Raw genomic sequence first — 12,579 nt, forward strand, 5'->3', positions numbered from 1 at the left:
AGGGTAAGTGTGAGGGGGCATTAGGATGCAGATCTAGTCCAAAAATCTAATTTATTGCTATGAACTTTTGCTCCTTCTCCCAGGAGGGAGGAGGCATTTCATACATAATCCAGACTGTAATTTATAATAAGTTACATCACAGCTTTAAAATAACATAAGGATTTTACAGAAAGTAGGTATATAACAGATAACCTAAACAGTTCATAATAAAATTAAAAATCCACACAAATTGCAGAGGGAAAAGGATATTTTATTACATAATTGGTTTTAGAAAGAAACTTTCAATATTTTTATCTTTATAGATGTCTTCAGATGTGTTCCTTTACCAGTTCTTAGAATGATGTTCTTACAGGTTCTAGAAGAAAATCATATTTAATGAATAAAGTAGACTCAGATGTTGCTGTCACACTGTGTGGTTACAAAGAATGTTCAAAAACGTGTTCTTCTTGTGCTGCAATGTCCCAATCAACATAAGTGGTTTTTCAGAAGTCTGTGGGAATTCCCAACTATCCCAAACACCATAGAGAGGCCCAGGGACTGGTAACATGGGCGGAGCTTCAAAACTATTTTCAGAATTTCTTTTCTGTGACTAATTGTGTTCACACTTGGCTTTTAATTATTCAGCAAAATATCGTGAAGCTTAGTGTTAAATTTAGGTAATTTTGATCACCACCCAGATGCCTGACTGACAGCTGGTTCAGCTGGCTCGGCCTCTCAGTGCACTTGGTGCTCAGTGAAGACTGGGAACTAAGTGATCAGTTCTTGGTCAAAGAGACGGCGGGGGCAGCTGCATACATACGTGAGTATGTATGTTTATATTTTTGATACCCCACATTTCTCTTTTCAAAGAATACTCCAATTTAGCAAAATGTGCTATAATGCCTGTAGTAAAAGTTTCAAAATTTTGGAAAATGCACTTCAGGGATTATATTAAATCTTGTAAAAAAATGTATTCCCCCTGTGTTTATTGTATTTTTGCATTGTTTTAACCACCTCAATACCAGCATGTTACACCCTCTTCCTTTGCAGGCCAGTAAACACCTATGCTTAAAACATCCAATTAGAAGAACAGCCCCCCCAACCAACTATTTAACTACAATGGCAGGTTATGACAAACTTAACAAAGAATGCACACAAAATAAAATGTCATTAACGTAAGCAAAGCAGAATAATAAGGAAAACTTAACACATGTCTATAGCACAAAGAAAATTCCAATCTGAAATAGGAAGATAAGCTAAACAGTAAATTGTAAGAATGCTGATGCTATGTGTTAGGTTTAAAATTTGTAACTTACACTGTTGATCCAAGAGATGTAAGTGGACACTCTGGTGAACACTGCGGGCTTCTGGTAAGCATTGCAACCATGGGAGGATACAAAGCTGGTGACACCATGGACCTGCACCATGCCATTGACAGCACAGTTCAGAGGTCCACCAGAATCACCCTAAAAAAAAAAAGTAGGAGCTAAATTAGCTGGAAAAGTCTTTCATATAGAACCCCATCTATTGTTTTTACCACTGTTGCTTTCATGTTGGCTTAAAAGAGAAGTGCGGGACATGAAAAAAAAAAAAAACAATCATACTCACCTAGGGCTTCCTAAAGATGATGTGGGTGGCGAAATACATTGAGGCGGGGACACATTATGTCTGACTTTACTTTAGGTTAATGAGGAACACACCCCAGGCCGCCATCTTGTTGGTGGGCCAGGACAATTATATGGATTTAGAAATACACTGCTATATCCTGGTAGTGCCTGCTGGGCATGATGAAATGTAAGTAGACATTTTTATACTTTCTGTGGGCAAAGAAGTTTTTATAAATGGGTTGCACTATGATCTTGCTGTCTGCGGTTTACTTTTATATATAGGGATCTGCGGAGGAAGATAGTAGACACTGGTCTCACCTGCTGTCCTAGTTTAAGGCTCCCAAAAAAGCATTACGAGACCCATTTCTTTTGAGTCAAGGGATCTGGTGAGTGTGCATTGCACAGGGGAATAGGGTGCATGGAGGAACATTGAGTGGAGACAGGCTGTCTCTTTTACATGAAGACTGTTGAGCACGCTGGACTGGTCCATGAGCAAAACACTTTGCTCTTGGACTTTGTGGACTTTGGCACTCTTATTATTTATGTACTTTTGATTGAATGATTTTATATATAATTCATTGCACAATTTTCTTGGATTTAATTTTTATTATCACGATTATTTGGGGACATTTTTATAAGGGTCGTTTTTAGCTGATAAATTCACATGTTCAGGTAGTTTGCGTATATATCACATATTAACACCTAGTATGCTGTTTATTAGCACTATACGTATCACGCGGGGATGTGGGAAGAGCAGCAAGGGTATCATTATATATAATTTTTGGGATCTGTCGCACAGTATACACATTTATATTACTATACAGCCTATGGCTTGTCTGTCATGTTGGTCTTTTGATCAGGGATGGGTCTGAGACATTTATGACCAGTTTTACTTACTTTGCAACCAGCCTGGACTCCATTGCCACCAGCGCACACCATGGTTGTCTTCACAGTGCTGCCCCAGTAGGAGCTGGTAGAGCAAGTTGAGTGATCAACAACAGGCAGTAGAGTCTGCTGGAGGATGGAAGGCAGAGAACCACCAGCTGCAAAAAGAAAAAAAAAGAGTTATTACAATTTTTAGCACTACTAGTATGAATATTTCACATACTAGCTCATAGCTACTAGTTATATCTTGTAACTGGACTTTCAATGATACAAGTCACAAAGGTGTAAAGTAGTGATCGACTGATATCGGTTTTTCATTGCCGATACTGATACCGATATTTCGCCGATCACATATCGGTATCGGCCGATATTGGCCGATATTTTCACACATGTAAAACTTTGCCGAAAAAACACAAAAATCGACACAAATCTCTTAATAAATCTTTATTTATTAACATTTTTAACATTAAGTGCTCATTCTTCACACCTTAACTGCATAAAAACTGATAGGAAAACTTCAATTGCAGAGACATTTGCTTTGCATTTCACATCATCTGATTGTGCATTAATGCATAATAAAGTGCTGCAGTAGTGGACTCACTCACTGCAATATATTACTGCAGTGCAGTCAGTGCAAAACCGATAGAAAAAAAGGTAGACAACAACAACAGCTACACAAAATACACATACACAGTGGATTGGATGGACTGGAGTCAGTGGAGGACTACCTCTGCAGTAAGGCACTGTCTGCAACTAATGCACTGCCGTCAGTGCAAAACTGCTAGACAAAAAGCTAGGCAACAACAACAGCTACACAAAATACACATACACAGTGGATTGGATGGACTGGAGTCAGAGGAGGACTACCTCTGCAGTAAGGCACTGACTGCAACTAATGCAGTGCAGTCAGTGCAAAACTGCTAGAAAAAGAGCAAGGCAACAGCTACACATGTCACAGTGGATTGGACTGGAGTCAGTGGAGGACTACCTCTGTCTGCAGTATGGCACTCACTGCAACTACTGCAGTCAGTGCAATACTGCTAGAAAAAAATCAAGTCAACAGCTAGACAGTGGATTGGAGTCAGTGGACTACCTCTGCAGTAGGGCACTCACTGAAACTACAGCAGTCAGTGCAAAACTGCTAGAAAAAAGCTAGGCAACAGCTAGATAGTGGATTGGATTGCAGTCAGTGGACTACCTCTGCAGTAGGGCACTGACTGCAGCTACAGCCGTCAGTGCAAAACTGCTAGAAAAAAAGCTAGGAAACAGCTAGACAGTGAATTGGAGTCAGTGGACTACCTCTGCAGTAGGGCACTCACTGCAACAACAGCAGTCAGTGCAAAACTGCTAGGAAAAAAGCTAGGCAACAGTTAGACAGTGGATTGGATTGGAGTCATTGGACTACCTCTGCAGTAGGGCACTCACTGCAACTACAGCAGTCAGTGAAAAACTGCTAGAAAAAAAAAGCTAGGCAACAGCTACACATTGGATTGGACTCTTAGCAGTAGGGCACTCCCTGCAACTATAGCAGTCAGTGCAAAACTGCTAGAAAAAAAGCTAGGCAACAGCTAGACAGTGGATTGGAGTGGAGTCAGTGGACAATTCCCAGTGAAGTAGAACAATATTATAATGTGGAAAGCAGAACATTTCAGCATGTCCATGGTCACCTGTTAAAGGACTTCTGTTATGTTCATACAATGCTAACACTTTATAAACATGCTCAGTAGTGATGAGCTTAACACCCCCCGGTTCGGTTCGCACCAGGACACCGCGAACAGAGGAAAAGTTTGTTCGAGCAAACAAACCCCATTGAAGTCTATGGGACTCTACCTCGAAAATCAAATGGCCTCATTTTGAAGGCTTAAATGCAAGTTATTGCCCCAAAAAAGTGTATGGGGGTCCGCGTCCTGACCTGGAGAATATGTAGGTGTAAGAGAGGCCTTCCTCCGCACATTCAGGCTCTACCTACCAGGTACCTGACAGCTTGTGTGCTTCTTTCAGAATACCGTTTACTTCAGGCTTGAACATAGATATCAGATATTCTAGCCGCCCCCCCCCCCCCATGCAAAACTAGCCGAGAATAGCTTGTATAAGATCTGGAACATTTATTGAACAAACTCACACCTTATATATACCCCACCAGGTCAGGTGCCTGATTACATTATCATATGCAGATGAAATTGTGTACAGAAATATAATTAACATCTCTAAGGAACAACCAACACAAACAGTATTCTACTTTCCCACTAGCAACTAATAGATGACAGTGATTTAATTAGCTTGAGCTAATTAACTAGCAAACTTGCCGTCACCAAGCTCATGAAGTACAATACACATTATTATAAGTATAAACACATCCCCACAGTAGACAATAGGTGAGTTAATCACCACAATCAACAATGTTTAGAAGACAGGTGGTTGAGCTGATGATTTTAGCATCTGCCATGAGTCCAACTGTGTGGAGCAGTCCACTATTGGCAATAGGCAGCTAGGCCTTTAACATAGATCCTAGGCCTAGAGTCCTAGAGTCTGTGTGTCTTGGGGAGATGTGGACTTGAATCCAAAATAACATTACCCCAAGGGTTACCCCAGCATACACCCCACAAAGAGCAGTGTTCCCTCACAAGCCAGGGCCCATAGTCAGTAGGCAAGAGGCTAGCCTGCAGTCCCGTCCAAAAGCCCCTGTCCTGAGTGAGTTTGTCACAATGGTGAACCTAGCCATGATATAGCATTCATCAGATTATTTTATTTGTAAACCTATTTTGCAGTAACTTACTACTTGTTCTTCCCCATCCAGAAATGATGCAGTTGGAGTTGTTAGCCAGGACAGTGCCATCAGCTGGTAGTGAAGCCAGTTTTACATAGTTGTTCAGAGTAGCGTTAGCAGCCAGATGGAGGACGGCAATATCAGAACTGCAATGACAAAGTATAACATATACAGTTAAATGCAGCAGCCAAACATTTTTTTTTACATTTGGATACAGTGGGGAAAGTATACAACTAGTATCAATGTTATATTGCTGTTTGTTACCTCACTAGGATATTTCCCCTTTGCTACCTTTTCTTGCAGCCACACAAAAGTAAAGGGAAATCTCCCCAATGAAAAAACAGGAAACTATAAAACACAAACAAATGTTCTAGGTCCTCTCCACTGAATTGCTTTTTTTTTTTTTTTTTATTTCTACCCTCATTTGATAGATTCTGATTATTTATTGTCCTTGGGACTACAAAGAAAGTGAGTTGAAACCTCTAAAGCAGAGAAACAGAAAGCATTTTAGACTTGACAGGAGTCCCTACTCCACCATCTGAAAAGTAAATGTTTTGGCTGGAGTTGGGCTTTAAGCTAGCAAACTAAGCTGTGACAGTACTCACCGCCACTGGGAGTGAAAGACACATACTTAATGGACACTGAGAATATGGTTTGAATTACTTCAAATGGGACAGTGATATTTGTCAGCCATGTATCTCAAGAAATATGTGAAGACTATTCCTGGCCTGGTTGATTCTGAACATGTTGATTGAAAGAGCTAATCACATTGGCCTCTGTTCCATGTGCTTCAATGTAGGAGACGAACAGTCTGTCACTGGCGGTCCATTCCTATTGTCTGTGTGTTGAGTTGTAATGTGTATTCTGTTAAGCCTGTCTGTCCCATTGTTAATTGTTAATGAACTTACATATTGTTTCAGTCCAAATGGCTAGATAATTAGTTCAGGTTAATTCTATGTCTGTATACAATTTCATCTGCATATGATAATGTAATCAGGCAATCCCTGACCTGATGGAGTAATCTGATCAGGAGGGGGATGTCCATGCTGTATATAAACTGTGTGACTGTTCAATAAAGGAGAAGGTTCCAGAACAAGCTAAGTAGTCAGCTAGCTTTGTATGGGGGGTGGCTGGAAAATCTGATATCTACAGTATGTTGAAGACTGAAGGAAGCTGTATACTTACGAAAGTCCACAAGCACAGTGTTGCTCGTGGTTCTGTTACATAAGCATTTAGCTTTTATCACATACTTTCCAAATGCACAGTTGTCAGGAAGGTCCTGCCAGAAGACAAGTTGGCAACTGCAGGCAAGGTCCTGACCCTCGAATCTCCCAAGTAAGAAGTGCATTTAGCTAACACCAACGCGTTAGTGCGCGCTAATTGGCGCATTGGCTAATGCGCAAGCATCAGGATGTGAATTTTAGTTTGCATGCACACGCCAATGTGTGCGATGCACCTCATGACAGTTTAGGTGCCAAAAGGGCTATTTAAGCTGGATCTGCTCCCAGGATCAGTGCTGTCTCATCTACAGTGTTCCGTGCCAGTCCTGGTTCCTATTACCTGTGTTGTTCCTGAAATCTTGACCCGGCTTGCCTCTGACTTCTCCAGTTCTCTGCCTGCACTGACCCCAGCCTGTTCTTTGACCATTCTCCAGTCTCTCCACTTGTACCTGATCTGACCTTTCTGTGTATGACCTGGCTTGTCTGACTCTGCTTTGCTTCCAGTATTCCCCGAGGCTTCCTAGTTGCTGCATTGGTCCAACTACTCCCAGGACACCTGCCTCCTTCTGGAACTCTACACTACCAGCTGTCCTGCAGCCTGCATGTCCACCAGCACTTTCAGGGGCTCTGAGGTGTAAGAGAGGCCTTCCTCCACACATTCAGGCTCTACCTACTAGGTACGTGACAACAGTGTATAGGTACAGTCTAATATTTGGAACCCAGGTAACATTTTTAGCTAAACTTCAAGCAGATATAAAAGACAAAAGTTTAGAGCACTGTATTTTCTAAATGCAAGCATTGTAAGCTGCTAAATTCAACTTGGTGTCAGCCTCTTGCAATCCCATGTACAGCATAACTCTGTACATGGGACTGGTAAAAGGAGATACATCACAAGTAACCAATTGGTTGTGCTACAGTGCTCATGTGCTAACAAGACTTTTCTTAACTGCTGCAGAGAAAAATCAGGTTCCCTTCCTTGCCAGACAGGGCTGTGCTGTGTGGCAGAGCTTGGTAAATCTTAGACCAACTATATGGACAGAAGTACAAATTCTTTGTAGGTTGGAGTTCAGCTTTAATATTAGTAAGATTTCTTGATGTGTTAGGCTATTATCACTTCTCTGATGGTGGCTGTGCCTCTTGTTCTTATTATATTGCATGGCATTTTTGTGTTCGTGCTAAAGTCTTCTTGTGCAGATCTACAGGATTTTGTTAGGTGACATGAAGAATCTTTCAAACTGAAGCATCAGTTTTATGCCAAAATTCTATGTAATGTAGATTTTCCTATTATGAAATGCTCTGGTTGAACTTTGTGTTGGTTAATGGAACTGTTACACATGCATAAATTCCTAGTTTGCGTATTATGCAGTACATGTTTTAAATTAAGTGTGATATTTGAATGGCAAATGGAAATTTTGCTTTAGATGGCATCTGCTTGGTTCTTACCCAGCAGCAACATTGTTGGTATTCCATGAATCATGAATACGTATTCCAGACACTGAGATCACCTGTTCAGTTCCTTCATTTACGCTAAGGTTGTGGTCTCCCAACACCACACGATAGGGGGTTACCCTGAACATAATCAAAGGGAAAGTCAGTTAAATATAATTAAAAAGTAAGTATACAGAAATCTGGTTTTACACATATTAACAGATACTGTTTGCTCATAACAGAAGATGAACCTTTGCATTTTCAAGACTACCTGTGCCTCAAAGCCTATGTATACCAGAGTCATAATGACCCCACATGTGTCATTGCCTCAGATTCAACCCAGGGAGCCAAAAAAGTACCTTGGTAAAAATAGTTAGCCTGCCATTCTAAAACCAGTAACAAAATTATTAAGTAAATAATTACACATGTTTATGGTATTTTAACCACTTTACCACTGCTCACGTTGATACTACTGCGGCAAAGTGGCTATTGTAGGTCTGACCACGTTGACCTACGTCGGGCGCGATCTCGGCTCCCAGAGCGCGCTCCCGCGCGCCGCTGGTCCCGATTCCGATCGGATTCGGTAGGGAACCGATCAGTCACCAGATACTGACCAATGATTTTTGGTCAGTGTCTGGCGATCGTTCCCAGCCAATAGAAATCTGTCCCCTGTCTGTGTAATGTAAACACAGGCAGGGGAAGTGATGTCACTGTCTCTCCTGGAGTCCTTTCGGTTCCAGGAGAAGACAGAGAGACATCAAAAACGTGAGTTCCACCAACACTACACTGACACACCTCACATAGGCACATTTAACCCCTTGATCACCTCTGATAACCCCCTGATCACCCCCAAACCCCTCACAGTGAACACTATATACAGTGGTATACAGATATTTTACTGATCACTGTATAAGTGTCACTTGTGAGCCTAGTTTGCGCCTGCGTTAGACCCAAATAGGGTTAGGGCACCCGCCACCTATCCCCTAATAAAGTTTTAACCCCTTGATCAGCCCCAGTTAACCCCTTTACACCCTATTACTCTGTGCACTAAATACAGTATATAGGTAAATACTGATCACTGTATTTAGTGTCACTAGTGACCCTAATTTGCGCTTGCGCTAAGCCCAAATAGGTTTAGGCCACCCGCCATCTATCCCTTATAAAGGTTTAACCCCTTGATCTCCCCCAGTTAACTCCTTCACTACCTATCACACAGTGCACTAATATATACAGTATATCAGATAACTACTGATCACTGTATTTAGTGTCACTTGTGACCCTAATTTGCGCTTGCGCTAAGCCCAAATAGGTTTAGGCCACCCGCCATCTATCCCTTATAAAGGTTTAACCCCTTGATCTCCCCCAGTTAACTCCTTCACTACCTATCACACAGTGCACTAATATATACAGTATATCAGATAACTACTGATCACTGTATTTAGTGTCACTTGTGACCCTAATTTGCGCTTGCGCTAAGCCCAAATAGGTTTAGGCCACCCGCCATCTATCCCTTATAAAGGTTTAACCCCTTGATCTCCCCCAGTTAACTCCTTCACTACCTATCACACAGTGCACTAATATATACAGTATATCAGATAACTACTGATCACTGTATTTAGTGTCACTTGTGACCCTAATTTGTGCTTGCGCTAAGCCCAAATAGGTTTAGGCCACCCGCCATCTATCCCCTATAAAGGTTTAACCCCTTGATCTTCCCCAGTTAACCCCTTCACTGCCCTGTCACAGTGTTCATTATATACAGTGATTACCGATCACTGTATTAGCGTCACGGGTGACACAACTTAGGCTAGCTAGTTAGCGTCAGGGTCCCACTACACCACCGTTACTTAGCGTCAGTTAGAGTCAAGTACACTAACACACACCTCCATTACTAGTATAGTGTTTGAACAGATCAATATCTGATCTGATCAGAACTATACTAGCGTCCTCATAATTTAGTGTTCCCAAAACGCAGTGTTTGCACAATCAGCACTGATTCCTGCTAGCACCTGCGTTTAGCCCCCTTGCCCAGACCACCTTACCCAGGCAAGTGTAGTAATCAATAGATTACTGACACTTCCAAAAAACACAAATCACACAAAACCGCTGCGTTAGCAGAGTCAGGCCTGAACTCTGATAGCACTAGCAGTTTTATTTTTTTGTAGCGACCAAATAGTCCTCGACAACCAGGTGCTTTTATTACCTAGTAGTCACACTACTGTACCGGTAAATTTAGGTACTAAAATGACCAAACGTTGGTACAGTGGTGAAGAGGTCTACAGTATAATGGCCATGTCAGGTGAGAGCGATGGGGAAGCCTCACTGGCAGAATCGGGGTCAATATACGAACCAGATGACAGCAGAGGCTCCCTGACAGATAGCTCCGACAGAGGGGTCCCTGCTAAGGTCAGGCGTACCCGACCCCATTCTGGAGTTGCTGATTTGCAAGAACCGGGAGTTTCTCGTATGCAGCAGAGTGCCAGTACTAGTGCCGCTCACACTTCTCGTGATCTAGCAAGCACGAGCGGCCTAGAACATCCTGGACCTTCAACCAGCACTGCAGTATCACCTGGTGACGTGGCGAGTCAACTAAGTGCAGTTGAAGCTGGTGCGGTGGCTAGCACGAGTAGTGGCCCGCAGCCACCGCGTATCCGAAGACAGGCCTGTAGAGCCCATAGTGCCCTCCCTGAAGCGCTGGCATTTCCTATTTGGCAGCCCACAGATTCCACAGCGCCAGTACTTCCCCCATTCACAGCCCAACCTAGAATCCACGTGGAGACAGCTGGTTTTAATCCCATTAACTTTTTTGAGCTGTTCTTCACAGAAGATCTTTTCAGATCTATTGTGGACCAATCAAATTTATACGCTCAACAATTCATCGCCGCCAACCCAAATTCACCCCTTGCCAGACCATTCGCCTGGAATCCTATTCCCGATTTTAAAAAGTTTCTGGGCCTTTCCTTTAACACGGGCATTACAAGAAAGAATGAAATGCAGTTATATTGGTCCACTGACCCAATTCATCAAATGCACGTGTTCTCTGCTGTTATGTCCAGGATTCGATACGAACAAATATTTTGGTTCATGCATTTCAATGACAATGAACTCTGTCGTCCTCGAGGAGACCCTGAATATGATCGGCTCCACAAAATTTGGCCCCTCATAGACCACTTCAATCAGCGGTTTGCAGCCTTGTTTACCCCCCAACAAGATGTCTGCGTTGACGAGTCCCTGATTAAGTTTACTGGCCGCCTTGCTATCTAACAGTACCTCCCCAGCAAGCGTGCCAGATACGGGGTCAAGTTGTATAAGCTGTGTGACAGGGCCACAGGCTATACAGTTAATTTCCGTGTCTATGAGGGAAAAGATAGCACTGTGGAGCCCCCCGATTGCCCAGACTACATAGGGAGCAGCGGCAAGATAGTTTGGGACTTGGTGTCACCCTTATTCGGAAAGGGGTACCACTTGTACATGGACAATTTCTATTCAAGCGTGCCACTTTTTAGACACCTTCAATTGCAAATTGGCACTTGGGGCACCGTGCGATCTAATCCCCGGGGCTTCCCCCAACGGCTAGTAAATGCCCCACTGAGCTCGGGGGGAGAGAGCCTGCTTGAGGTGCGAGGAATTGCTTGCAGTGAAGTGGAGGGACAAACGAAATGTTTACGTGCTGTCCTCCATTCACCCAGACACGGCAGTCCAAATTACTACGGTCACCGGTGTTGTTGTTGAGAAGCCCCTCTGTGTCCACGACTATAATCGTAAAATGGGAGGGGTGGACTTCAACGACCAGATGATGGGACCGTACTTAATTGCCCGTAAGGCCAGACGCTGGTACAAAAAAGTGTCTGTATACCTATTTCAGTTGGCTATTTACAACGCTTTTGTCTTATACAAAGCATCTGCCGGAACATTATCCTTCTTTCAATTCCAAGAAGAGATAATCAGAGCCCTCCTGTATCCAGGTGGTGCTCCTGCCCCAATTCCCCAACCAGATGCAGTGAGCCGGCTGTATGAGAGGCATTTTCCGCAATACCTCCCGAGTACCCCTACCCAACGATACCCCCAAAAAAGATGCCGTGTCTGCAGCAAGCGCGGATTTAGGCGTGACACCCGGAATTATTGTCCCGACTGTCCTGACCGATCTGGTCTTTGCCACGGTGACTGTTTCCGTCGCTACCACACACTAGTGGATTATTAGCGTAGGGTACAGCACGGCACAGTTTAGGGCACATTTACACAGGGTCTCAAAAGATGTTCGATGGCTATCGTCATTTTGAGAGACCCGAACCTGGAACCTGGAACTCGACATTTGAAGAAAAAAAAAAAATACATAAAATCCAAAAATAGTTGTCGTCTCTTTTCTCATTTTTTATGTTCTTCTACACTTCCTATGTACTTTTAATGTACTTTGTTTGTTTTTTCATTCTTTTGTGACCTGTTTCTCTTGCAGGTACTCATCGGCTACCACGACATTGATTTTATATATTCTGACACAAACAGTGTTTGCGCTCAGCATATATGGATACCTTTGCTGGGAGCAGCTGTGGTGATTTTCTGATTTCAGCACTGCAGTTAAAATCCTATTTTGGTATACGTGGATAGTGTCGTGTATACCCATCATTAAATTCAGTGGGTGGTTGTTTGGGTGGTTAATGATGAGTAATACTACGCATTATTAGTGTGCTGATTT

General features: G+C 42.8%; 1 protein-coding gene across 1 annotated transcript in view; it reads right to left on the reverse strand.

Moving 5' to 3' along the window:
- Positions 1 to 244: 244 nt before the first annotated feature.
- LOC309545936 (chymotrypsin-like elastase family member 1) overlaps positions 245 to 12,579 on the reverse strand; it is a 121,086-nt gene continuing 108,751 nt past the window's right edge. The window contains exons 4-8 of the mRNA XM_082245380.1: positions 7,902 to 8,027; positions 5,248 to 5,384; positions 2,484 to 2,629; positions 1,296 to 1,445; positions 245 to 355 (exon numbers count right to left, since the gene is read on the reverse strand). Coding sequence (XP_082101506.1) covers positions 347 to 355; positions 1,296 to 1,445; positions 2,484 to 2,629; positions 5,248 to 5,384; positions 7,902 to 8,027 — 568 coding nt within the window. The 3' untranslated portion in view covers positions 245 to 346. The remainder of the gene's footprint in view (positions 356 to 1,295; positions 1,446 to 2,483; positions 2,630 to 5,247; positions 5,385 to 7,901; positions 8,028 to 12,579) is intronic.

Source organism: Pelophylax lessonae, assembly GCF_965119305.1.
Source record: "Pelophylax lessonae genome assembly, chromosome: 2".
In the NCBI taxonomy this organism is placed as follows: domain Eukaryota; kingdom Metazoa; phylum Chordata; class Amphibia; order Anura; family Ranidae; genus Pelophylax; species Pelophylax lessonae.